The sequence below is a fragment of the Athene cunicularia genome, assembly GCF_003259725.1.
Source record: "Athene cunicularia isolate RWA chromosome 1 unlocalized genomic scaffold, athCun1 chr1_part1, whole genome shotgun sequence".
In the NCBI taxonomy this organism is placed as follows: Eukaryota; Metazoa; Chordata; class Aves; order Strigiformes; family Strigidae; genus Athene; species Athene cunicularia.
In genome coordinates, this window is record NW_020799091.1 from 78,715,869 (window position 1) to 78,743,084 (window position 27,216).

Here is a 27,216-nt window from a genome sequence, read left to right on the forward strand (position 1 = left end):
TGAGTGGAATGAACAGATCTTAGAGGGCGGGTGTGGAGCTCCACGGCGTGTTAGGTGTCTCAAAAATAGGCTCCAATGTTCTATTCTCTTTCTGCTCCTGTTTGATACTATTTATGTTAAGGCAAATCTGGATGTATAATATTGCCGTAAATAATTGAAGAGCCAGAGTCCCTTAAAGTGTTTTCTGTAATGCACTCACAACCGTTGGAATTTCAATACGAGAATTGTCAAAATGTCTGCAGTCTCCTTATTTTGGATGTGGGAGGAAAAGAGAACACCAAGCACAGTCCAGCTAGAGAGGGAAACAGAGATGCTGTCAGATTAAAATGGTGCTGCCCAAGATCTTCTGCACTGCCAGAAATACCTTAGGAACCTTCCTAAGCTACCTTAGTAAAAAGGGATGAGATGGAAGGAAGAAGTAACCTTATACCATGAGTTCAAATCTGTGGTTTGGGGCTTAGAATAAGAACTACATTCAAGGTAATTTGCAGCAGTCCAAGGCACAGCTATATGCTGCATCATATAGCACTCTATTGTCCCTGAGCCCCAGTAAAACCTCTGGTGCTGGGCAGCAGTGCCCCAGTCCAGGCCCTTCTCACTCTCTTTGTTGCTGTTCGTGCTGCAGTTGCATCTCGGAGCCTTGGCTATGTCATGCACTCACAGTACCAAATGCTGGTCAAACCATAATACGAAGTCCCATTTCCAGGCTTAGAGTTTTTATTTACACCAAGAGACAGCCAGGAAGGGGTGGACAGGCAGAAGTGGGCCGTGTACAGCTGGGCTAGCACTGTAATTTCTTCCATAGTCTTGAGTGCAGCGGGAAGCCCCTCACTCCTGTGTATTTACCCTTGAAGGCACTGCAGTGAGATGGTTTCCCCTGAGAAGGTTGACAGTGTTTGCTTATGAAATACGTGCAAGATCTGGTGACCTTGCAGAAGCAGCAAGCAGGGTGCTGATGAACTCCTGTCCTCAAGGCACCAGTTCTTCAGACATCCCAAGGCCACGGCCAAGAGGCATAGGCTCTTCCTCTCCTGGGATCTCTGCCTCCTCCCTATCCGCCACGCCCCTCTTGCCATGTAGCTCTACCTCAGTAGGCATACTGTATGTAGATTACTTCCCATGGTCCAGCCACGAGCTCTTGTGGCAGCATTGGAGATTTGTCTAGTAATGTTTTGCCTGCGTGATGGGGCTGGTACACAAGGGTTGTGCACATTTTCCCCTTTTGGACCAGCACAACTGAGAGCTGTGAGTCCCTCAAGCCATGGAGTGGTGTTCAGTATCAGGTACGGAGTCCACTTAAGATTTTTAAAGGAGCTTCCTCTAACAAAGAGTCGGTTTTTCGTACAAAATATTGCCTGCGGTTTCTACCAAATTTGAACTTGTTTTCTCAAAGCAGATCTCTAGCCTCTTTAAATTCAGTTTGTGCTAGAGGAGAGGTGTGAAATATATTAAGCAGATGAAAGAAGCCAAACCCGTGTAGGGATAGACTGTTCAAGAGACTTAAATTCTAGCTATAAATTATTTAAAACACTGAATTTGAATTTACAATATCCCTTGAAATCATTCTGTGTATTCCATAATTGGAGGTAAGTCTTCTAGAGACATTCACCCTGCTCCTCTGTGCTCAGCATCCTTTTTCTGCTAAGTATCTGACAGCTTTCTCTTCCTCTCTGATCATGCTACATTTAAAGTTCCCTTTAGGTGGACTTTAAACACTTGGAATGTGAGTTCACAGTATTCTCCTGTAAGCAAAGACCTTCTCCTTGTTTCTACAAGCATTATTTGGTTAGCCCCTTCCAGACAGAGATACACAAGGAAAGGTATGGACTTTATTCACTGTGTTGTGTAAGACTCCCCTGCCAGCATCCTGGCTTGATTTAATACTGAGTGGAGGACTGCTGCTCTTTTCCCCATTTTTCACTTGAGAGGGGAATGTGGATACACAAGAGTCATGCTCACAGTGTCATCTTCCTTATCCCTGTAGTAAATTGACCTGGTTCAGAAAAGAGGCTTTTTTTCCTTATCAAATATGAGTGTTAGGCTTGGGATCCAAGGCTCCGCTTACTGCCTTGGAGAGGTTTTCAGTCTGCTACTGAAAGTGATAAATCCTACACTTCTGCTAACTGTTTGGAGGAAACACCATCCCCCAACTGTGTGGGTTTTAAAACTGTTTTAATATATTTTAAGTGCTTTAGCACTCTCCCTTATACGTGATGGGCAATCTCTAAGCCTGGATGTTGGACAAAATATCAATAAAACCCACTGCTTCTGTTGAAAAGAAAACCTCATGAGGCTTCCTGTGAAGCCATTGCGTTTGTAAATCACTCAGGGCACATGATCTCTTAACCGTATCTTGTTTCCAACTTGCAAAATGATGAAAGGTGATTGGGCTCCACACACTTGCTGCCACTCTCCCCCCTTCTCTCCTCTGTGCAATTTTCCTTCCCCCAAATTGCTCTGACAGAGTAAGCCCAGTTTGCACCAGCCTTTTCCAGCTGAAGGGCAGCAGGCGCAGAGCAGTTTCATGTGCTCCTTGCTCCCACAAAGGGCAGGGTCAGTGATTTATTCCTCTCTCCATTATGGAGAGGGACTTTGGCGGTGGGAAAAAACAAACCCTTTGCATTCCCTGGGACATCAGCGGAGTCGCAGATGAAGGGGAAGAGGAACAGTTTTGCCCGTGAGTAATAACACTTAATTTTGTAGTCGCTTTCCGTGTTGGCAGCAGATTCACAGCAAAGGTGAGCCGTGGTGTTGAGATCTGCCCCTGTGTTATGTGGGGACGGACTGAGGTTTGTGTGTCCCTCGGCATGCCATGGCATCCAGCCCCCTCAGAGGGGGGACCTCGGCAGAGGACAGCCATGGTGTGGGTACACCTTGGGCATGTGCAGTGTTGCAGAGGGCTATGAAATTTTTGGGAGAAATTGAAAGAGGAAGAAAAATCAAGCTAGATGCAGTCCTGAAAGAGCACATAGAGAAGACAACTCCAGGCTAACTTGTATGCTAGTACACATTTAATTTTTTAAATGGCCATAGCAAAGTCTATCCTTCTTCTCTTAAAAGGTCAGAAGTCCCCTCTGCAGAGTAGACAGGACTTGCTTCCACCTAAATACTGTGTGTTTTGATGTTGAATACAAAAATTGCAGCAAGAAAAGTGGGTTTGGAGGGGTGAGAGAAGGGTTGGCATGAAGAAAAAGATGTTGACAGGCTAACGTAATGATAAAGCCAAGATGTTGACAGGCTAACGTAATGATAAAGCTAAATTTTACTTCAGTATTAATCCTTGATAAAATGAGCAGTACTGGCTGAATTTCAATACTGATTGGGGGTGTCTCTTTAGATCATCATACACACATCAGACTCCAGCAAAATCTTTAGAACTGCTTAACAATACACAGAGATACTCAGATGTCTTTTGCAACCAATAGTATGGGTATATAAAAAATCAGATTTTTTTAAGTGGAAAGGATGTTTTTCTGACACAGGAACTGTCAGGTGAAAACCTGTATCTCACAACACTTACTGACCTTCTGCCTGACCAGGCTTCCCTCATCCCTGGTGGGAGCTGGGATATGGGACAAAGCTTGGGCGGCTCCATCTGCTCATTATTTCCTTGATCTTTGTACATTAAAAATTATTTTATGGGGAGAATGTTCTGAGTCTGAGGAGGGAAGAGGAAGGGGAGAAGACTTCTCTGCATGCTTCTGGACGTCTGTGTGTTAATGCTGCTGTAAAGTCGGCCATAGTCTTGGTCTTTCAGCTGTGACTGTATTAACTGCATAACAATGCTACTGTGGTGTGGGTTTTTTTTGTTTTGTTTTGGTTTGTTTGTTTTTTTTTTTTTTTAACCGGGAATTAAGAGAATTGGGAGAATTGAATCCTTTTCTCTCATCCAAGGTATTCCTCTGAGTCAAGATCATGTACTCAGGCTTGACAGATACACTTGGACTTGTGCCCCTGCCTATTTGCTTGTAAGGCATCCTCTGCCTTCCTGGTTTGGGGAACATGGAGTGTATCTTTGTCCCCCAGGAGCAAGAGCTGTAAACTACACCAGCAGTTTGTTAGGGGCTTATTATAAGCAGGTACCCCAGATGTTGCAAGGGCACTGGTCACAACCTCCTTTCCTGTCATATAGCCCATCAAGGCAGAGAGATATATCAGGATATATCCCAATTTAGATATGGGATAAATAAGCCCCTCTGGTGAGCCTTGCGGGAACAGGAGGCTTGGGAGCTGCCCCACAGCACCCACTAGTGCCAGGGCCCAGGCTTCCCCGTGGACATGTGGGAAAGCTGCCATGGCAGCCACCATTCCCCTAGACTGCTGGCAGCCATTTCACAAAAAGAAAAAAACCCACCACACTGTATTTGAGAAAAAAGACATTAATTTTGCTATCATACAGGCTGTTCTTTCATTTACCTTAGGAAACAATGGGAAAAGGAACAAGATAGCACAAACAACATCATGTCACAAGAATAATTACTCTTCTGTCATTATAAAGAGCAAATAAAAACCTATAAATGGCACCATATAAAGAAAGACAACAAATAAGGGAAGTGTGGATACAAATCTTTATAACAGTGAAGAGTGTCCATTTCTTATCATAATATTCTGTCTTTACTATTGTTATCAGTTTAGTCTCACTTAAAATAAATCTTGAAGTATGCATTTATACTTGCACACATGGCATGCTTCTACCCTCCCTCCCTAACACAACATACGAGGTCCATTCAAATAGCTACTAATGGTTGAAAACAGTAAGCTTATAATAAGCTATGGGTACAAATGCAATTGTCTTTTGCAATCGTGTGGATATCCTACCAGATGAGGTCAACTCCACTGTGTTTTGAAGTCCAGTGAAGAACAGGCACAAAAAGTGAAGGTACAGAGAATTCAGTAGGCTTTACCAATTCTTCATAACTCTGTTCATGACATTCATATCACACACCTAAATGCCATCAGATAGAGGTGCTTTTGTCTCCTGTTCTGCTGTGCCTACCTCTTTCAGGATAAAGCATCTTAAGATGCTGAAGTGACTTTAATGTTCCACTTGATTTTGTTTTTTGTTCTTTTTTAAGCTGAAAATTAATATTTTTACATTAATTGATCTAACACTCATTGAGGTCACTGCTGGTAGGATGAACTCTAGCAGTGACATGGCTTGTTTTTTCTCTTTAAGTTCTAGGGTATTATTCATTTCATATGTGAATAGAAGTATAAGAGCTGGTTGACCTTCACATTAGGAAGTATATGCGATTTGTTAGCTGCCTGTGAAACCTTTGGTTCACTGAGACTCACTTGCAGTGAAGTTTCCAGCAGATGTTTTTGATGGATTTCAGTGTGGCAGAGAAGCGGTTCAGTGAGCAGTGAAGCCAGTCTTATGCTTTGATTCCTTGAAGATTTGTGTCTTGAGGTTGAGTCACCATGCGGACTCTGGTTCAGCTTGGGTGGTTGTCGTTTCTCCGCCTCACTTCCTCTTTCCATGAATCATGTTCAAACCAAACACCCTTGATGCTCCTGCTACTCTGTCAAATCTCCTCAAAATTGGCCAGCAGCTTCACAACCTATCAGGAATGTCAGGTAGACATATAGATAGCAATGCTCGATAAAGTTTGTTAGGAAACCATAGTAGATGTGCACAGATATCTCTTAAACAGATAGCTTTCAGTTTCAGCATTTTATGTTGGTACTTGCTCTTTGGAGGGAAGTAGTATGATGTGTTCAGGCCAAGCCATAAGAAGTGCTATGTACCTTCAATTCCTATGAAATTCCACATAAATCAGTGTTACTCTGCACCTTTCAGGCTCTGGCCAGGGGTTTGGATCTAGCTATGACTTTCTCCAGAGTGGAGGCAGGTGCCATAATAGCTGTTATAAGTTAGTTTTGGGGGAGAGAAAACAACAACAAACCCCCCCTTGATTAAACACTTTAGAACTATAGTGACCCCAGCTGTACTTTAAATGATATGCAGACTTGCACTTGGCAGTAAGAATCTTCTAGAGCTCATTTGACTATTTCATATCACTTTGGGGCAGATGCCTTAAAATGCCTAAAGCAAAAACAGATGTTCTGTCATAATAGGATGTGATTTTTGGTCGTGGCTGCAGGATGAGCGCTATTTTATTTGGGGAGGTAGAATGTACATTTCCGAACCTCTCCAGTAATGGTCCCTCACCTGTCAGTAGTAATTAGCTGATTCGCAGGTGGCTTGAAGCAGTGTTACCTGTGTAATTGTGTAAAGCCCTTGAGTTAAGGGGCAGGTGCCCAGGGCTGATAGGCAACAGGAGGTTGGTAAAGCAGGGTGGGAGAGAGGGTGGTTTGTGTTGGGGTAACTTATGTCCCCCCAAGGGTCTGTGGGACTGTCTCTGTGGTGGCAGGAAGGGTGTCTGGGGCTCAGGCAGGGGCTCACAGTTGAAAAAAGAGAAATTTTGGCTCAGCTGTCCCTGGGACAGGAGGGAAGAAGGCTGAGAGGCAGCATGGAGCATTTGATGTTTTGATGTGCAGTATGTGTCTCTGCAGCTTCTCTTCTAAAGCTGAAGGTCACCTTAGATTCAGGCTTGCTTTAGGTCTGGGTCAATACAGGAATTGTCTCATCTTTCCTTAGAGCATTGGTGGTTACATTAACCAGCTGGGGTTTTGTCTGAGAGGATGCATTTTGCTACAAGCCGCAGCTTGTGCTGCACAGATAATGAGCCTGGTTTGGAAGCTGCAGGAAGGACAGTTACTCAGAAACTTGTGGCATCTGGGTTCTGGTACCACAGTTAGTGTGGTGATGCCCACTTCAGTCCCATGCAGTAATATTTTATTTTTTAATGAAGAAGAGAGTGCTTGTGAGTTTGTGTGAGGCAGGCAGGGAGGTGTGGGAAGGTGGCAAAAACAAGGACCTGCCAGCCTTTCCTACGGCCGGGTAAGTTGTCATGATGAAACAGAGAAGGAGGAGCAGCTTTAAGGCTGCAAACTTTTACTGTTTAAAATTAGTTTAATCGCAAAGATAGCTGTACACAAGCCCTGGTACTCATGACATTATTTTTTACTATGTTTGATATTATTAGCTTTTCAGAAAATAAATGCCTGAGATGCCTCCTGGTAGCTTCTATCACAAATGTGTTTGAGCAGGAGATTATATTACTCTTTTAGCAGGAGAAAAAAAATTTCTAATTAATTTTACCTGTCAGCAAGCCAACTGTTAATTCAGAATCCACTGACAAGCTTTTGATTAACTAAAAATTGTCCTTTTATTAAGCAAATTGGAGCCATTCAAGCAATGCATGAGACATTTGTAAAGCCACTATTAGAAGTAACAATGATTTTACAATAAGAAGTCGGTTTGCCAGGATGAGGAGAGAGTTTTAGTATCAGTAGGGTTGTGCATAGTCAGAGGTGTAGCATCACAACCTACAGTGAAGTTAAACAGCTGTACTGTTCAGGATATTCCTAATTATTTGTTTCCTGTATGAAAAAATCTGCTTCTTGTACATTAACAGTCAGGAATGTTAAAATGTGAGTTAAGAGTAAATAAGCTGAGCTGCATTTAATCACTGTGCCAACACTCTCAATGAGAGTTGATCTTAACTCAATTAAGCAGAAATTATTTTCAAAGTGATATAAACTAAGTGGTGTAGTAGAGGCAGCACGCTATTAGATTGCAAATTATGAGGGATCTGCAGTAATTGTCAATGATTCTTAATATATAGCAAATGTGGAGTGATTCAAGCTAGAGTGGTGCCAGGGCTGAGAGCACACACTGATGCTTATGGAGGAGCTGGGATGCAGTAACATGTTACCTCAAAACTTGTAGTCCAAGCAGTGAATCACTCAAAGACCTTTTTAATTCTATATGAGAGCATGTGCAAGAGAATTTAATGAAGTTTACCTGCACTGCCTTAAAAAGGGATCAGGATTAACTCTGCTAACTGCTGTGCATAACCAGGCTGTGGTATGTGAGTGGGATTCTGGAAGCAGTCAAGGGGCAGCTGAAATTTGTTCTGCCAGTTGCCTTAGGGACGTGCTATGGCACAGGGGATTCAGGGCCCCCTTGGGAAGAGAATTGCAGATGTGACTTAGTGAGGAGTGCCCTCTGGATGGAGAAATGCCACCAAGTATTTTCTGCACTGTTGTGCTTGTGGGTGTGAGGGAGCTGGGAACTGCCAGCACTGGTGCAAGCTGGCAGCTCATAACACCCATCAGGGTGCAAATCCCCAACACCCAAATCAGCCTCTGAAATGTCTCTGTTCCTCACCTCATTGCAGTGGAAGGTGCCATGATGTCCAGCTCCAGATCTAATCTGGCAGTGCAGCTTTAACTCACGTATTACACTTTCTGTAATGGAAAAGAGCCTGGAAAACTTGTCTGAATCTCCCACTGACTCCTTGGCATGCTTCCCACTTTCACTGTCTCATTTGGCATTTCTGTGCTCGCTCATAATGAGCATTCACAGAACAACAATAAAGAGGAAATTTGGTGAAGAATAAAGGTAAATTTATTAAGGCTAGCAAGTGTGGAGAAAGCTGATGTGTGCTGTGTCTATAATTTTGCCAATAACACTGTGACAGAAATAGCATTTTAGGGTTTGCATTCAACTTACACATCTGCATTTCTTCTCTGTTGCTTTGCAATCAGACTAACAGCCACTGCGGAGACCATCGGTGACAGTGATTACATTATGACCTTTTAAAGCCTACTTTCAGAGTAAAGATTTTTATCCCATATTACCAATAATTGCTGACTGAGTTTAATACAATCCTCCCAGTGCACTGGAACTGCAGGCTTTGTGATTTCCACAATTTAATAGATCAAGTGACTTGGCCATGGGGGAGACAAACTGTTGTAACAGGATCTTTGCCATTTGGCTAATTTCAAATTTTCTACTGAGATGCTCCATATTTGCTTTATGTCTCTGCTGCCCTGGTCTTGCAAATGACATTACCCTGCTGCATAGTATACCCCTGTAAAGGGTGTAGTCAGAGCCAAACTTCAAGGGTTTTTCAGAGTTATGTGCTAATAAGACTCCAATTTAGTTTTATCAACTCCAACCGATCCATGGGAGCAGAGAGTAAAAGGAGGTACATTAATCCCATGTTTCAGCCCTCTGGCATGTCCTTCCCTGCCAGCTATATACTGCGTGTGGCCCAGCAGATTTTTCAGTGATGGAGAGAGGGGACAACTGTAAAAGTCATGACACAGTGATCTGTGTCTCTGTGCGAAAACGCTTTTGTGCGTACCTTGACCATCCATGTGCTCAACTTCACTCATGTATAGTGTGTCAGTTTGAACTTGTGACACATGCGTATGCCAGAATAAATCTGTTGGGTACAAAATAAAAGCAGAATCAGGTTGTCAACTCTGTATAAACTAAGCAATTCCAGCATACCATTTTGGAAGGGGCACTGTCTAGAGAGTCTGAATGGAGATGTAGACCTGTGTCTTATGTATTTCCTGCTTTTTATTATAAGGGATACTAGCATTAATACAGTCCTAATAAACAATTTGTTTATAAACAATGAAAAATGCCACAGCAATAGCTAGAGCATTTTCTCTGGGGAAATCCTTCCAACCTGAGAAACACTTGGTAAGGCATGCCTTGCACAGTGCCTGGGACATTTTGTGGCTACTGAACAGGAGAAATGGACACTGGCTCCTTCAGCAATGTGTTTTCTCCAGAACTGCAGCTTAAAGAACCTGTCTTGCAACACGTGCACCTACACACGTGTGTGCATGCACATACCTGCATACACAGATGTGCACATGTATTGCATCACCCTTCCCCCTACCCCAGTCAGGTGTCCTTTAGGGACAGAGCAAAACTGGGGTATGGTCATTCCTGGTGCATATACCAGGGACAGGATGCCTTTGCTTTTGCCATGTGCTGACCCAGAACAGGATAAGAAAGCCCTCTACAACAAGGGGCAGCAAAGCCACCTGGAAAATATGTGGTCATGCTAATACCTTGAGGAACCAGGATGAGCCAGTTTGTGTGAACTACAAAACAGATCTTCAGTGAAGTCTAAAAATTATCCTAATGGGTTTGAAATGCAGGTCAAATTTAGAAAACTTGGTTTTGTTACTTTAGGTTTTGCAATCCCTGAACACAGGCCAAGAGGGGCTGACTGGGAATGGCTGATCTGCAAAGCCAGTGCTGGGTGACTTCGAGTGCTCAGTGTAACAAAACCTGCTCTGAACCCTCATCCTGCTGTTTTTCCTTTGGATAAAGATGTCCATGCTTACCTTATAGTTGATGGCAGTTTTTGTTTTCCCCATGAAGCAATTAGCATACCAAACCTGTGCCAGAATTACCGCTTCTAGAAGTCTCATGGGGACACGCTTTTTCACCTACTTAACTCTTGGTCTTGGTTGATGGGACAGCTGGCACTTTGACAAACATGCCAGTGGTTTATGGAGTGAAAATATGTTTGCTGGGTTCTGGATGAGACTCCTGAGCTGAATCATTGGGTCACTAATAGTAACAGCTCCTCTTCACTGTAATTCTTGCTCTTGGCATCAGGGGAATGGTATTAACAACCTGAAAGAGAAAGCCTTTACAGCCCATTCCTTATTGGTTAGCTGAGCTAACCCTTTCCCCCAGATGATTTTAATACCCGTACAGTGTAATTTCCTCATTAAAATGAGAAACAAATATTTTTCCACACCTCCACTTCGTAGAATCCTGTATAAACAAGCCAGGAAGTCTCATCTCTCAAATTTTCTAATGCAAGAAACTTCTGTTATTTTCTGAAACACTGAAATTGGGCTCTGACCATTAGATATAACAATTTTAATGCTTTTATTGTACAGTCCTGGCATCCACCCTTTCCATGTATTGTCTAAAAGAGCATTAACTAGATGCATGGGAGTTATGAAACTAGTCAGCTAACATTCGAAGCAAACATTTTAGCAGCACGCCCCCACAGTTTTCAGAGGCTGAACTTTTGTTTCAGCTGTGATGTTATACAATCCTATTTCCATGGCAAACTTACAGATACACACTTGTCAAAATTCATGGTTTATTTAGCAAAACTGTCGAGGCACATATGTGCCATATGCATTCTCCCATTCTTTACAGATATGCTTTTTAAAACAGCAATTTCCTGCTGCAATTAAGTCTGTTGCTCGGACTTCAATAGATGTATTTGGCATTGAAAGAGAATCTGGCTTAGATCCCTATCACTAAAAAGAACACTGGTCAAAAAAACCCACATGTTCTTCTACTGTTCCATCCCCTGCTTATTACAGCCTTTTAAACATCCTCTGGTTTATTTGATATTTCTTTTCCCTGTGCCAGTATTTATCCTATATTCAGAAGACATTCTGTCCCTGAAGAAAACTGTACCTAGCACATACCTTAATATCAAAAACTTTGAGTGCAGTCTACCTGTGCGTCTCAGAGATCTTTGTCTGTTAACTGTCATGTCATGTCCTTCATACCATCCAGGATAAGCACACGGGAAGTCTGAGGATGAAGCGAAGGAGATACCTGCTTCTTCCAGCACAGATGTGTGGCAGGCAGGCAGTGGGAGGGGGGATTTTGTGAGCCCTTGCCCTACCCTGAAGACAGAGGTGTCACCTCCTTGCTAGGTCTGAAGCAATGGCAATCATATGCTCATGCCTTGGACTCCAATTGAGTAGGATCTATGAATCTGGTAAAGACACAGAACAACTTTGTGGGGTACTGAATTTTTTGTGAGAAATTTTATATATATATATATATATACACACATATATAGTTTGGAAATGTTTTCAGTGTAGAGAAAAATCCCTCTCCTGCCTTTGTGTCACTCCTGTTTTGTTTTCCTTATCCCCAACCATCACCACTAGCTCCTGGCTCTTTGGTCTGGGTACATTCTCCTTGCCCAGCTAGGATACACCTCATCCCATACCCAGCACCCTGGTCGCAGTGCACTCACACCTTTTCTCCCAGTGTCCCACTCACCACTGTGGTGCCATCCCTGTCCCTCGCCTTCTCCCATTCTGCTGTCCCAGCTCCTGACCTAGTACCAACCCCCCCTTCTCTCATCTTGGTACTTCTACTCACCCCTCTTTCTCCCAGGCTCCTCACACTCTTCTGTATTAATTATATTTGCAACCATCCCTGGCCTCCAGGCTCAAATGTGTCTTGCTTCCTTTGCACGTGGTGCCCCGAGACAAGTTGGTAGTTGCCATTGTATGGCAAATGCAGGCAAAGCTCCCTACTTCCCATCCCAGTGCCTGTGTCCATGACACGGGGCAACACTGTGCTATGGAACCCCTTGAAGGTGTCCTTCACACACATGCTGGGGTTCAGCTGCCTGGAAATACAGCAGTGTGCCAGTGCAAATGGAAACTAAAGAATGATGTAAGGCTATTATTTGGAAAATTATTATCAGATCTGCCTGTAACAAGGAAAACCAAGCAACAAAGTAGCAAAGAAACAAGGCACAGAACTAAGAAGCCCCAGCTCTAATTTTCCTTGCTCTGATCACTAGGCTGACATAATCTTGGTTGATTGTGTAAAATGTCATTAAGAATGAGTGTTGAGTCTTTTCTCCCTTTGCTGATTGCTCCTCCACCCCCGACATTAATGCAATGCATGCTGTCAAGCCATGACTTAACTCTGAGCTAGCTCAGCAGAGCCAAAATGAATTTCAATGCCTAAAGAAGAAAAATCCTTTCCCTGTCCTAGTCCACAGTGTGGGGAGGCAGTTTTACAGGGTGGCAAAGCCATCTGTGTTGGGAAAGGAAGGGGAAAGAGGAGTGACATGAGGAGGGGGCTGTGCTTTGCTCTGCAGAAGGGATCACTGGCCAGAGCTGGGTGAGGGCAGCTGGCAGGGGGATTCATAGGTCACTTTTATTTTTTTCCCACTAAATCAACCTAGCACAGCCTTCCCTTCCCCCACTCTAATTTATCCAATTGTCTCTTACTACTGGCAAACTGCCTGTCTTCACAAGAAGTCCCTCTCTGTACAAGTACCAGTCAGTCCTTCATCTTCCCAATTTTGCCATGTGAGGAACACCTGGGATGGCACAGGAGAAGGAGAGGAGCTGGCAGGGAAATCCTGGCAAACTGGACTTATATATATATATATATATATATATATATATATATGATTTTATTTTTTTTAAGAAAGAATAAACATTAGCTGGCTATGGTGAGAGCATGCAGAAAGTCGAGAAGCCTCAGTGGATCACTCCATGTTATTCAATATAAACACCTCATTACATATTGAAGCAATGAGTGACTTTGGGTACCACCACCAGACTACCAGCTCAAAGTATCGAGGCTAGGCTCCTGGGCTAGGAAGAGAGAGAGTAGATGCTTAATTAGCTGGACTGATATACAGGAAAATGAAGAGACCTACCTGAATTAGACAGATTGAAGCCTTTTGCTGCTCCACAGGTACAATCAAGGTAGGACATATTTTAAAGTAGTCTACTTCAGGGCCAGCAGCTTCTCTGTAGTATCCCTGAACCTCCTGTATGCTATTAGTAGAAATATACACAATATACAACCTTCAAGCAACCTTAGGGTTTCCCCCCCCCCCCCTTCCTAGTTTGTTTAGTTTTGATTTTTGGAAAGAGAGAAGTGAAGGAAAGGAACAAAACGTTAGTGAGACCATTTGGAAGTGATAGAAATGTACAGTTGTGAGGGTTGCCTGTGACAGAAAGGCTTCCTAAAAGGGTAAGCTGTCACAGTACTTCAGTAATTTTTGTGAGCTTGTTAAATAACCAAATCCCTCAGCTGAAAACGCTCTGTCCCCATTCTTGTCTGTACCACTATACAGGTAAATGTAGCTGCTGTGGTAGTGGGTAGATGAAGTTTCTTATTTGACACAGGTGCAGCTTGATCCACTTACCAGTAATAAACACTGAAGGACATGCAGAAGTTAATCTGGATAGAAACCAGAAGTATTTGCCAAGTGAAGTTCCTTAGTTTGTCCCAGAACAAATCAAAGGGCCTCCCGAGAGAGCTGTCAGAGGTTCAGAATTAGACAGATCCTTTTAGTGACATGAACATAGATTGTTTCATAGATTTCCCCTTACTTTAGAAGGTATGACAGCAGCATCAAGGACATGCAGCTGGTAACAATAGGCCCATTCTCCCATCACTGCTCTCTAGGGGAACAGGCATATTTTTTATTCCATTTCCACTTGCACCAGCACCTTCATACTTGATCACCCTCCTTTGTTTCTACAAGCTGTGTTGTCTATAGAAGTATATAGCTCAAATATAGAAGTATATAGCTCAAATGATTTCATCTCTCTGGCTAGCTTTTCTGCTTTGCCTGCCTACTTTTAGATGTCCAGAAACTTAAAGCTACATTAACACCTAACAAGGCTTAGGCAGAGTTTGTTTGAATTATTCATGCAAAATACCAATTCCTTCCTGAATTGATTTAATTTATTCCTCCCCTTGCTAAATGTAGAAAAAAATACATGTATTCTACAACCACTGTTATTAAGTAGCTCAAGCTATTCCCTCTGATTGCGATTGCTTGAATAGCAGACTTTTTTCATTGGGAATTAGTAGTAGGTTACATACACTTGGCCTGAGTCTTCATTGCTCTGCCCTACACACAGGATAAACGGCTATGTGTAGAGATAATGGCCTTATTCCCTGTTGTTTTAAGCATCCAGTCCCTGGAAGCATGCACCCAATTTGTGAGCAACCTCTTCATTCATTCTTTCAAATACAGTACTTTTCTTCCAATGCCAAAATTTGAAATAGCAGAATTGTCTCGTTTTGCTTTTTTTCTTAGTCTTTGGTGCACGTAGCCACTTATGCAGTTGTTTCATTAATAAAAACCTGTTTCCAGATAATGCATTTTTCCTCTTTACATAAAAATTAATTGGAATTTCCTTTATTCCTGTAACATGGAGAATAACTGTAAATACATGCATAAGTTTTAGCACTGAAATTATGTACATGGGCAAGTGTAAATAGTCCTTTTCACGTCAAAGTTGTTGTGAATGACCAACCTCCTTCACTGCAGGGACTGGCAAACTTATGAGAGTGATATGCCAGATCTTCCATTACTTTACCAAATGAGGCTTTATACCTTACAGGTCATCAAAACACAGCAATCACTTCATTAGTCATAAAAGACTTCCCTCTCTGAAATGCTTATCATTTACAGACCTGAGATCAGGCTGGGGAACCATGTCACAGAAACAGTAATGGAGGAAGTCTGAGAGGTGAAACCAGATTTGTTGCACAGCTAAATAATGACTGAATACATGTTGAAATGAAAGCAGTTAACTTGAACAAGAAATATCTGCCTTATTCTTTTTCCTCCTTTTTGATCTTCTTTTTTCAAAGCAGCCATTTATTTGGGTTTAGAAGGATACAAGTACATGGGTAAAGTAACTAAGAAAATGATGGAATCATTAAAAATACATGTTAGCATTTAATAAACCATGTAAGTAAAAGTGCCAGGATACTGAATCAAATATAAATGAGTTAATAGTTACCATGGGTAGATTTTAATATCTTTCTATTTAACTAGTATAAATCTAGCAATAAGTAACATCACTTATAATAGGTTAAAGTAACTATTGCTAGGTAAGTAGTAGGTGATATCGTTGAGGCTTGTTTGGTAATGCTGAATGTGTAAGCATATGCAGTGACCAGTTTAATATTGTCATACCCATGCACACCTGCAAACAACCAGCTTAAGATTTATGGGTGTCTATTACATGAATTCAGCAGAAATGTTTGTTTGATGATCTGTTTTTTCATAGATAAATTGGCCTTTTTTAAAAGAGTATTTTAGGTGTGTTTTTTTTTTTCCCTAAAGCTTGAAAAGTTCCTTTCCTAGAAAGTGCTTTGGAAAAACAGGTTTCCTTTGGCTGCTATGGATACAAAAAATGCTTAAGTGCCTCTCAGGAATTTTTTGTGTTCTTCAAGGTGAGAAAGTCAGAGGAAGGAGTTAAAAACCAGAAGTACCATCAGCAGAAATAGATTTTACAGTCCTTCTACTGGAACGCAGTATTGTCCCTGTGGAAGTCATTAGATGTTTTTTCTCCATATATAATGAAGGACTACCGTGACTCATTCCTGAATTGTAAATTAATTTTTAAAACCTTTCAGAGCCACGGTCAGGGACATCATAAAAATCAACAGCTCAGGATATAATGCCAACCTGTAATTCCTTAGCAAGGAGATTATACAGTTCAGATGCTGAGTAAACCCTGTTTATGATCACTGAACTTCAGGTCAAGTGTATTGCCAGGAAATTAATTTTTGCTGAAAATTTAAGTGTTGATGAACAAAACTCAAAAGCAATTATGACCAATTATACCTGTATAAAGCTAAACATGTATTGTTGTTGGTGTTTTAAAATATTAATGACTAAGAAATCACCAGAGATAAATCAACAGAATAATTTCTACAGGTTTCTGTCAAAGTGCCTGCTATCTTTCTTTTTCTCTCAAGTCTGTGGGATGGAAAATGACACCATGTCAGTCTTTCTTACATAATCACATTGCTGTACTATTGCGTTGCTGGAAGTGGGAAATCTCATTGAAAGACTACTGTCAAATATTGTCCTTTGCAGCCTATTCTTACTTAGCCTGTACTTTTCAAAGTAACTGTTTTATCCTTTTTCCCACAATCTCACCTAATAATGGTTTGGTAACCTAGAAAATAGTGGGCAGAAGACTTCATGTCAGCCAAAGCACGTGTTTCCCTTTCCCTGCATGTTGCTATAGCTTAATCTTCCTTGTATGTAACTCACAGGCGTGTATCTCACTGGTGGCCTGACAGGTAGGTATCACTTCTGAGAGTCCAGTGGCAGGTCAGGCTAGAAATGGTGCAGAGAGATCATAGGACACTGATATTTTTATTCCTTTCTGTGACTCTTTGAAAGTTACTTCAATGTTGTGTGCCTCAGTTTCTGTGTCTGTAGCAAGCATATGGTTACTGATCTCACAGGACTGCTAAAAATTAGTTCATCAATAGCTGTAAAGCACACTGTGCTCCCAGATATAAAATACAGGTATTTTAGAAGAGTAGATTGAAAAACTCATAGAATCCTTTAGAGGTTTTTAACCCTCTACTCCACCCATTAGAAATATCTACTCCAAACAGTCTCTAAAACATCATTCAGTCTTTCCTGAAAACCACGATGAGTTCAAGCACCTTAGATAGATACTGTGTTCAGAAAATATTCAGAGTGAAATCCTATCTCTGTGAAAGTGAAGGGCTAGGGTTTTGTTTCCAATTTAGATTTAGAGTCTCTGGACAGTAGAACACTGCTTGTGTCCTTTGGGATCATGTTCCAATGGATTATTTCGCTCGTGGCTAAAAATCTTCAGTTTGGAGATGACATTTCCCAAAGGAGTCTGCCCATCCTGATATATGTTTTGAGTCGTCTCTTCTGCCTTGTAATTGAATATTAAATATATTCAGAAATACATTTAATAACATCTTGGATCTACTAGTCTTTGCAAAAACAATAACATAACTATTTTCTAATAATCTGAAAGCATATTGCCTTTCCAAACATGTCATTTTATACACAGAGAAGACCCCAAAGCTATGGGAAAAAAAAAGACCATTCTCATTCAGAGAACCGTTAAAGTGGTCTTCAAAGGCTGATACTGAGAAAGTAAAGGCAATGGAAAAATAGAAAAAGAGTTTATTAGGGGATATGTATCCCTTCTGTGCAATATAATTCTTGAGTAGAAGAAAGCACATAGCAAGTGTTTCATTCTTATTAAAAGAAAATGAAGTCTGGATGCCTGCTTTCACTTCCAATAAGATAACACTGACCTTAGGTCAGCAAGCACTATAGGAATATAATTTTTTTCCCTTCTCTACAATAGGATGCAATTTCAGCTATGGGGGGGTGTGGAGACGAGGGAATGAAAGAAACAATACTTCAGATGTTATCACTTTCATCTCCTCAAATGATCCTGGATTTTTGTGACAACAGGTGATTAATGTTACAATGTTTTAGTTAAACGCCTGGGTTATTATGCTGAGAGAAGTCCTGTCAACTGTAGTTGCATAGCTGTGGTGAGCTTCAGTGAATCTCTTTCCCCATCAACAAGCTGAGCTAGACCAACCTATGTCTCCATGCAGGAGAAGTGAGTTCACAACAATAACATGGCACTAAAATCTGCTTTAAACCATAGAAATTTTACACCAACCAGTCTGAGTGCTAGATCAGATCTTTAAGGAATGTTGCTTCCTTTCATCGCTCTGTTGCATCTGTGGTGTATGGTCCACATCTTCCCATCTGTTCAGAGTTGGATGGAGGAGTCATCTTCTGCTCCTTAGAGAAGTGGAAAGGGAATAAAAACTAGTAGTGCTTATGTTGTTCAGGATGGAGACTGCCTAGAGTAACTTCCTTGTTAATCATGCAGCCTACGAAAGAGACACTAAGAGATGAGGCAAGAAGCTAGTGAAAAAAGGTCAAGGAGTCTTGCGGATTGCTTCCTGCCCGGAAGAACCAATCAAGTACAGGATACATGGCTCATCCTCATGGGGAGAAGGAAGCTCTTGGCAATGCAGAAAGGAGGTTGCTCACGCGGCAAAGAGGTAGTCTCGACAGGAGATCTCATCCACTCTTGCTTCTCTGCCTGCATCCCTGAGGTGTTCTCAGGCCAAACTCTCAAAATTATGTTTTGTAGCTCAGTACAACTGTTCAAGCTGGTACAGCTTCATGTTTGATTATTTTCATTTAATGGATGCCAGGAAACATTAAATCTCTTGTACAGTGGTGTACCCATGTCTCTTAAGCAATGAAAGTAGCATGGACAATTTAGCTCAGCAAACCCTAAAACATGCTGGATCCAGATGGGTTTTCCTGCAGTATTTTAAATCATTCAACAGAAAATGCAGCTCTGGTGTCTAAATGAATGTCTCAGCTCCTTTGAATCCAGTAATAGGTCTCAAGAAATTTTTGCTGATGCTCTGATTTCAAAGCTGAGCTTGACTCTACCTCCTGCCCCAATTATCAGCCAGTTTCTTTAATAATTCAAAATCCTTGCTAAAATCCTGACCTTAGAGATTAATAAAATGATCCTTTATAGCCTTTCCAAGTCAGGCCAATTAAACACAGATTTGGCACAGACAACCTGAGAAACTTCAGTAACGTTATTCCGTTATTCATTTAGCTAACAGAGTTACCTCCCCTGCTGACGCACTCCCAATTAATGCCAAGAAAGGCATCTGATCCGGCGGAAGGGGACCGCTTGTTCCATGCTCTCTATTACCCTGGATTTGGTCCCAATTTAATGATAACATCACCGTGTTTTACTTGAGAATTTTAATTATATTATGGAAGTGGGTAGCAGTCTGTCCAGCCCACAAGCCTTTCCGAGGCCCCAGTGACAGCAGGTGTTTTGGAGGAAGGCGTTTGTTCGCACCACTGAGAGCACCTGAAGGAAGAAAGGCTTCTTCGGCACGGCAGCAGGTGATTAGTTTATACCCTGCAGCAGGAAGATACCTGAACTGAATTATTTTATAATTACAACCAACGGTCTTACTCGTATCAGCATGTCAGCTTTTCCAGACCTAAGCTTTTTCTGAACCTAGCAGTGCCAGCTTAGCTTGTATCTGCCTGCAAGCTGCTCCAGTTAAACTGATGCAACCGTACACAAGACAACAGATTTAAAATTAGTTTTTTGTTACGCTACTGTTTATGAATGCCAGCTGAGTCACCATAAGCTGAATTTAAACCAGTTTACTAGAGTTCATACCTAAAATTAGCAGGGTTTAGCCAAACTAGTTTAAAACTTCATTGTGAGGGTGGCGCCGGCTGAGGGAGTCGTGCTGTGAGGCCGCAAGGGAAAAGGGCCGTGCCAGGGGTGAGGGGACACCTTTGGCCATGGCCTGGCTGCCTCTGCCCAGCTGTCTGTTGCCCCCAACGTGTCCCCAGGGCAGAGGGGGCATGGGTGATGGCTGTGTCTGCTGCCGGGTAGGGGCTGCAGGAGAAGGAGAGCAGGCGGTCTTGGTCCCAGGGTGAGGCCCTTGGATCACTGCCCCATACAGGCACCTCCGCTGTGGCCAGGGGAGGTTCTGGTGCTTTTCTCCCAGATCCTGCCACTGAGGGGAAGGGGCTTTAGCTGACTGCATGGCCATTGCCAGTGACAGATTTGGCTTTTATGACCACAGGACCCACTCTAAGAATTGAGAATGGCTTTGGGGGGCCTCCTGTCATGGAAGAGATGGAGTCAGGTTCCTCACAGCACTGCAGGGCAGGAGGGCAAAAGGCAATGGGCACAAGTTGACATGACAGACTTGCAGGCTGTGTATAGGCAGAAGCTGTCTCCCCATGTGGGAGACAGCAGAGCAGGTCACCCTGAGAAGCTGTGCCATCTCCATCCTTGAAGAGTTTCAATACCCAAGACTTGAGCAGCATGGACTGCTTCCAAACCTGGCCCTGTTTTGGGCTGGAGGCCTCCTGAGGTCCCTCCCAGCCTGAATTATTCCATCATCCTATGATAATAGTTAAGTGTTTTTAAACCAAGACAGCTTTGCACATACAGCACATTATACTCAGCCCTTAGCCTCAATAAGGTCTCATGACAGTAAATTATACAGATTAATCAGCTAACCATCATTTCAGTCAGCTTTATTTTCACTCTGACTTCGGCGTAAGGAAACAAGACAGTTTTATCATTGCAATCCCATGCGCTTGAGGCAAACTTTCCAACACGCATGCTTAAGTAACTTCTTTCTGAAAGTTCTGACCTCACAATAGCTGCCTCTTGAAGGGAAATTATTGCCAGCTGAGCACTTCTGAAAACTTGATTCTTTGTTTACCCAACTAAACAAGGATTTTGGACCCTAATTTTTGGTACATTTTCTTTAGTGTCTTGGCCACAGCAGCTTCTGTGTGTTCTGAAAAGGCAAATTCCTTCCTTTCAAGAAAGATACATTATTATATCTGCGGTATTGTTCCCCCCAGGATCAAAGACAGCAGCTGACTCATCAGAAGTCTCACAGTAAGTGGAATTCATTATTTCCAAGCACAACCACCAGTCTGCTAGCCATGGACCTCATTAGCAGAAGAGCCAACATCCACCATCCTTATTTAACCAGGTATTGGTTGTGCTAAGATGTAAGGGAATATTTCATCTTAAATATGAACCTCACTATGTTTACCTAAAATATTATATTTTGTGTATAGTCTATATTTAGTCATGCTATCTGTAAAAGAAAGACATTTTTCTTTTCCAACTTTTATTTATATGTCTGTTTTCTTCTCTTTTTTGCAGTAAATTAGTCACTAATTTAATAATCTTTAAGATCCATATGCTCGCCCACATCATCTTTCATGTGAATACAATGAGATAAAGATTATTATTTGCTGAACTGGGGTATAATTAAACATTCTGAATTTCAATTATTTCAACTGATTACAGTGAGAGATCACATGGTCTTCTGCAATTCAGGGAGATAATATTTTAATTTTAAATGTTTCAGAATTTTCTACACTTATCTTTTAATTTAACTTCCAGCTTTTGATAACAGGATTTACTTACATCAAACTAGTAATACACTTTACTATTTTTTTCTTTTTTTTCCCCCTCCTATGGACATATTGACAAGTTTCACAGCTAAGCAGTATGACAAATACCATATGTTCACCTTCAGGCCATTGTGTTATTTGCTGGTAACTGCTTTTCCTGCTGCTGTAGTTGCTCTGTGAAATTAAGAGTGACTGTGGCGCTTTCCCTTTATTACCTTATGTCATGTATGTATATACGCAACTTTCTAGAGTCACTGCTCCATGAAATGGATAAAAATGTGTAGAGATCCATATTTCAGCTTGGTAAAACAGAAGCAACATTTGAATTCTCAACAGAAATGAAAAACATTCAAATCAGAATGTTGCCTGCAAAAAATTCAATAACTTTCTGCTTTTATTCATTTATTTCAGCCTATATTGCTTATGAATCTAATGAAATGCTAGGCTAGAACTCCATTTCAGTATGAAATGACTCAAGGGAATAGAGTAAATGTCCAACTTCATGAACAATATATGACAAAGCTATAGAGCAAGTCCTTTGATTAGTTTATCTAGTGACTCGTAACTTCACTTTTGAATAAACAGAGGTTGTCAGACTGAGGTAGCAGAAGAGTTTGCTATGAATATTCATGCAAACATGCCTGTCCTCAGTCTAGCATAATTTGATGGAGCTTTTCCTCTGGCTTGCTTTGATTAATTGACTTTCTTAATGGGTTTTTGCTCATTTTTGTTTAAATTTTCCAAGAAAGAGGGCATGGAAAAACAACTGACCAAATCCTCATTCCCTGAAGACCAAAGGAGCTGTCAACAGGAGCTGAGAGTTCAATAGAAAGGCAGGATTGAGCCTTATATTTGCTAGTCTTTTTCTGTCCTGCTTCCCTCAGGACTACAGAAGAAGGGCTGACTAAGACTGCAGGGTTTAAGGGATCCTTGCTAATTTTAATTTTTTAACAAGTGGCGCAGTCCACCCAGAATGAACTTTTCCTTATTCACTTCCAGGCTAAACACAAGCCAAAGGGTTTTCTTCCTTGCTCCACTGCATCTAGAGAAGCTCCTTCTAGTCATCCTCCATCTAGAGCATTAGCTTTCTCTTTTCCTCTGATTAAGAAATCTTCCTCGGTGCTTTAGATTAACACTCCTTCTTCTTCACATTTACATCCTTCACCAGCTGCAGCCACATGCTGGGGTGCTCACCTGTGGACATGTAGCAGCTCTCTATTTAGCAGCTGCAATGAAAGTTTACAAAATTGCTTTATTCTGCATGCATTCTTCCAAGTTAGCAACAGTGCTAATGCTGTAAAGTGAAGGAAGAGGGGGGGGGGAAAGAAAATCAGCTTCTAAGTTATCAAAGGTGTTATTGTCTTAAGAAAGTAATTGGCAGGTTCAGTGTGGGATCTTGCCAGGACTTTGCAGAAGCAAGGCGAAAGAGCTAAAGATACACAGTTGGATGTAGACCATATGCTTAAACAGTAATAAATAGTTCAGTCTGCACTCACAAGGAGGATTTACAAGGTGTTCTTCCACCCAGAAGGAGTTTCCTTCAGAAGGTATGTCTGCTTTTTCTACAATGTGTGAGGAGAATTAACAGCAAAGAACAGAACCTGTAAAGGCCAAAACAAGAGCTGTCTAGGTAGCAACTAGAGCTTTAGATCTGCTTCCCCCCAGTCAGTATTATTTTGGGCTAACTAGAGATGCCCTCACACTTGAGTCCCCTCCAGGAGTAAGCTTCCAGAGAAGCCAGGACAACTCTTTCTCAAAAGAACAAGCCTGTATCATTCTCCTTTTGTGGAAGTGTTCAAGAACAAAAACTAGCCACTCAGAAGTACTGGTGGCACCAATTCTTCCTTGTCTTCGTTTGCTTCTTCAGGTACCCCATCTTCCAGTGAGATACACAATTGCAGATTGAGAGGTTTCAGCTGAAGTGAGGATTTTGTTGAAATTTAGGCACCTAAATTCACAGCTGTAGTCCTGAAAACCTTTGGTTTATCTGCTACAGAGTGTTAATAGGAAACTTTGTCAGAATCTATGTCTTGGGTCAGGTACTGTTCCAGACATGCTTATTTACATGCCTAAGACTGCCTCAGTCTTAACTAAAATAATTCTGTTGCCAGACTCAGAAGCAATTTTCAGTGCTTGTCTAATGCATTTTGTTACATAAAAATATGCCTGAAGATACAGGAGTGCTTACCCAGAGCAGGAAAAACAGTGTTCGGTCCCACTTTTGCCTCTCTATCTGTCCGACTCCCCAAGCTTCTTTTTAAGGTCTGAGGACACTCAAGGCTATATCTCTCAGGAAAGCATCTTGATGAGATCTTGAAGGTTGGTCTAAGATGAGGGTATTCTTAGATGTCAAGGAAAGTAATTAGCATTTCAGTATATAGAAATGGAGAAAATTAATAAGGGCTTGTCTACATACAATGTTCTTCAATAAGCATAATTAACGTGTTAATTTTATGGCGTGGTGTTGCCAAAATCCAAAGACACTGCTTGATTTGTGTAGTTTGTGACCATTTGGTCCTTGGATCAAGGGCACAGATCAGGGATTTGAACCTGGGCTTCTCTCTTCCCTCTCCCCAAGACATGCCTATGAGTATTTGGTTAGGATCATATTTTCTCATGCTGCCTCTCTCTCATTCATGTGCCTTTAAAGATGTAAAGGATATAGATGAAGTCTTTAAATTGAATTATTTTCTTGTGTGCATTTTGACTACAGAAAACATTGGAAATAGCTGCTTTCCAGCTAATAAAGCTGAAACCCTGTGAGACTGAAGTGTCAAAAGAAGAGATGTTAGAACAAGCTGCTATATTAAGTAATAACATATTTAAAAGAAAACTTGGCTGCTACTGCATCAAGTATTCTGTGGAAACATAAGAATGAAATGGTTGTATTGTTAGCAAAATACACAGTGTTATTTTAACAGCAGAGCTTAGGGTGGCAAATCTCAGTCCTATCTCTAACAAAGACTCTTTGGTAACTGGAAATTATAAACAAGTTTGTCTAGCATCAGTATTGAGTAACAGGATGAAAAAATAATTAAAGGAAGTCATTAGAAACCAATAGGAAGATGAAGATTCATAATAATCATGAATCAACATAGACGCTGTAAAAGAAAGTGGTGTTTTCAATCTACTGACAATTTATTGTACATGCTAGCATAGTAATGTCTAAAGTAAAATAATCTGAAACAATTTATTTGGAGTTTTAAAAACTACTTTTGTCAAAATTCCTGAAGTGGGGGCTGTTAAGGACATTAAATATTCATGAGGTGAGAGAAGTATGATTATAGAATGGCAAGCCATAAAAAAGCAAGGAATAGAAGTAAATACCCAGGTGGGAAAAGGCCAGCCAAGTGATGACTGCAGAGCTGCACTATGAACGCTGTCAAATACATTTCAAATGACAGAAGAGCTCACCTGAAGTGCAACAGAGTGTGAAAAACACCTAACAAAGGGATCTAACAAAGCTAGGTAAACTGGCAGTAGGATGATAGATGGAATATGTCACAAAACTATCATGGACAATACTGCTAGTTTTGAAATTAAATAAACCAAACACTTGGGGTGAGAAGGACCTTAAAAAAATTCACCAAAGTATTCTTTATCTGAAGTGATGGTCAAAGTGTGACTGGATGTCTAAATAAGAAGATAAGTAATAATAAAATAATACTACATTGTATATGTAATGTATTACACATGCATAAGGTATCTTCAGACATAATGTATGGGTGAATGGGTGGGAGTGCATAAGTACATCTGTGCCTGTACTGACATAAAATATTCACCTATCTACAGAGTTGAATTTGTAGAAGCACTAATATTTAATAGGATAGTTCTATGATTCAGATTTTCTGTGCAGTATTGTAATGTTATACTCTGAAGTCCCAATACTTCAGATATTCTGCATGTGCACATGCGCACACAGAAAGATGCGCATGCATATTTCTGAGATAAATATAAAAAATATTTTCCCCCTTTTCACTGCCTTTTATAACATTTTACCTGATTGTGGACTCCTTACAAAAATTATTAGAAGCAATGAAAGATTTCCACAAGAATATAAACCAAATAGACAAGATCACTTTGTTTCAGAGAGATGAGGAAGGGTATGAAAGCTATATGAAATCATGGTACAGAGGAAGGCAACCAGGTGGTGTGTTGAAGGAGATATTTGATGCTGCTGAAATACAAAAAACCTGAAACATACAGAGACATTCTTTCATTTAGCACTGAATTACTGATCTGTAGAACTTACTGCCATATGAAAACCACTGACCCCAGTAGTTCAGCAAGATTCTCCAAGCAGTTAGGTAATTGTATCAATAACAAAACCGTTGAACTATATACATCAAGTGAAAAAGAAATTAATGAGTGGACACGGAGACAATGAGGCTTATAATGGTATTTCCTGTAGCAGCAGGGCTTTCTACAGTGTCTTTTGAGTGCTTTGAGGCACCTGAAAATACATCTGGTAAGCATGGGCTTGATGGGTAATGGTGTGAGCTGGCAATGCAGTGCCACAGATCCCAATTTCTTATGTTCCTATAACATAAGGACCTCAGTAACTTTGATAACCACATTTTCATTATTCTTAGATAGCAACAGTATATGTTATGCCCCCAAGAGTGATCCTTCAGACTCTAGTAAACCTCAAAAGCTATAAATCCAGTAAGAATTAAAGTTTTTCAGTGCCCTGTAGTAGAAGCTGATCTCTATGCAGGATAGCGTCTTACATGACAGATAACAGTTGGAAATGTTGGACTAAATTCAGAGTGGGTAGGAAGTGCTGGTTACACTGCCTTAAAACTGAAAATCATTCAATTTAATCAAAGAAAAGCTGCATGTCCATTTTGGATTCCTGAAATAAGTGTTGAGTTATATGATTTCTTTCGATGTAATTTTTTATTTAGCACATTTATGGTTTAGGCTTAATTTTAATACTCAAAATCATATGCTCTGAAATATAATATTAAGTATAGAATTTTAGTCTGAGGCACAAATCTATGAAGGTCATTTAAGTATCACATTTGCTGCTAATGCTATATCAGGAAGAGATTTTTTCCTGATAGATAATAGAAAAATAATGTCTCTATTGTGACACACGTTCTTTTTCATGATTTTGAAGGCAATTGTAAGTTTGAAAGTGTTAAAAATGGGCACTCACAAGCAGATGATCTGCACTTCTTTATAACACTTGAGTATGAAAATAAATCTCCAAGTGTCTAACATGCTCAGGAACTGTAGCTGCAGAAATGGATGAAAGGTCTACTCTGACTAGACAGGCCTATGTAAGTAATTTTTTTGATCTGATTTTGCACATTAAAACTGTAAGCCTTGTTGGCTGACTTAGGGATGGTTACCTCTGCTCAGCATGTCTTTTTGAGCGACTAGATGCTCTTTGGATGGTTGGATTGGAGACTGACAGCACCTGCTTTCTCCTGTGAGTGCAGTCCTTAGGATCAGGCACCACGTGCCGGCAACAGCTTTCATTCTGGTACCATGGGCTGTTGAGTGAAGTGCTTGGAAGAGGACTGGTGGCTTGGGCAATCCCACGGCCTGTGTTTGTGTGCTGGTGTTGTTGCCTTTTCTTTCCCCTTCCCCTGTTGAACTCACTGGGCAATTTTTGCTGTAGCTGCCTGAAGGGATGAGACTCACATTTGTTGAAAATCAGTGGCCTATTAGAGGAGTAAGAGCTTGCAAATATCCTCATCTAGCAAAAAACCTCCAGTGTTTTTGTTTGTGGGTTTGGGGTTTTTGTTTGTTTGTTTGT

The 27,216-nt window shown here is 41.1% G+C and overlaps 1 protein-coding gene across 2 annotated transcripts in view; it reads left to right on the forward strand.

The window, feature by feature from the left end:
• Positions 1-2,432: 2,432 nt before the first annotated feature.
• The window catches only part of FRMPD4 (FERM and PDZ domain containing 4), a 407,661-nt gene continuing 382,877 nt past the window's right edge, over positions 2,433-27,216 (forward strand). Inside the window, exon 1 of one of the 2 annotated variants that reach the window (XM_026850985.1) lies at positions 2,433-2,677. In XM_026850985.1, coding sequence (XP_026706786.1) covers positions 2,580-2,677 — 98 coding nt within the window. In that variant the 5' untranslated portion in view covers positions 2,433-2,579. The remainder of the gene's footprint in view (positions 2,678-27,216) is intronic. The other variant, XM_026850947.1, reaches the window with a different exon arrangement.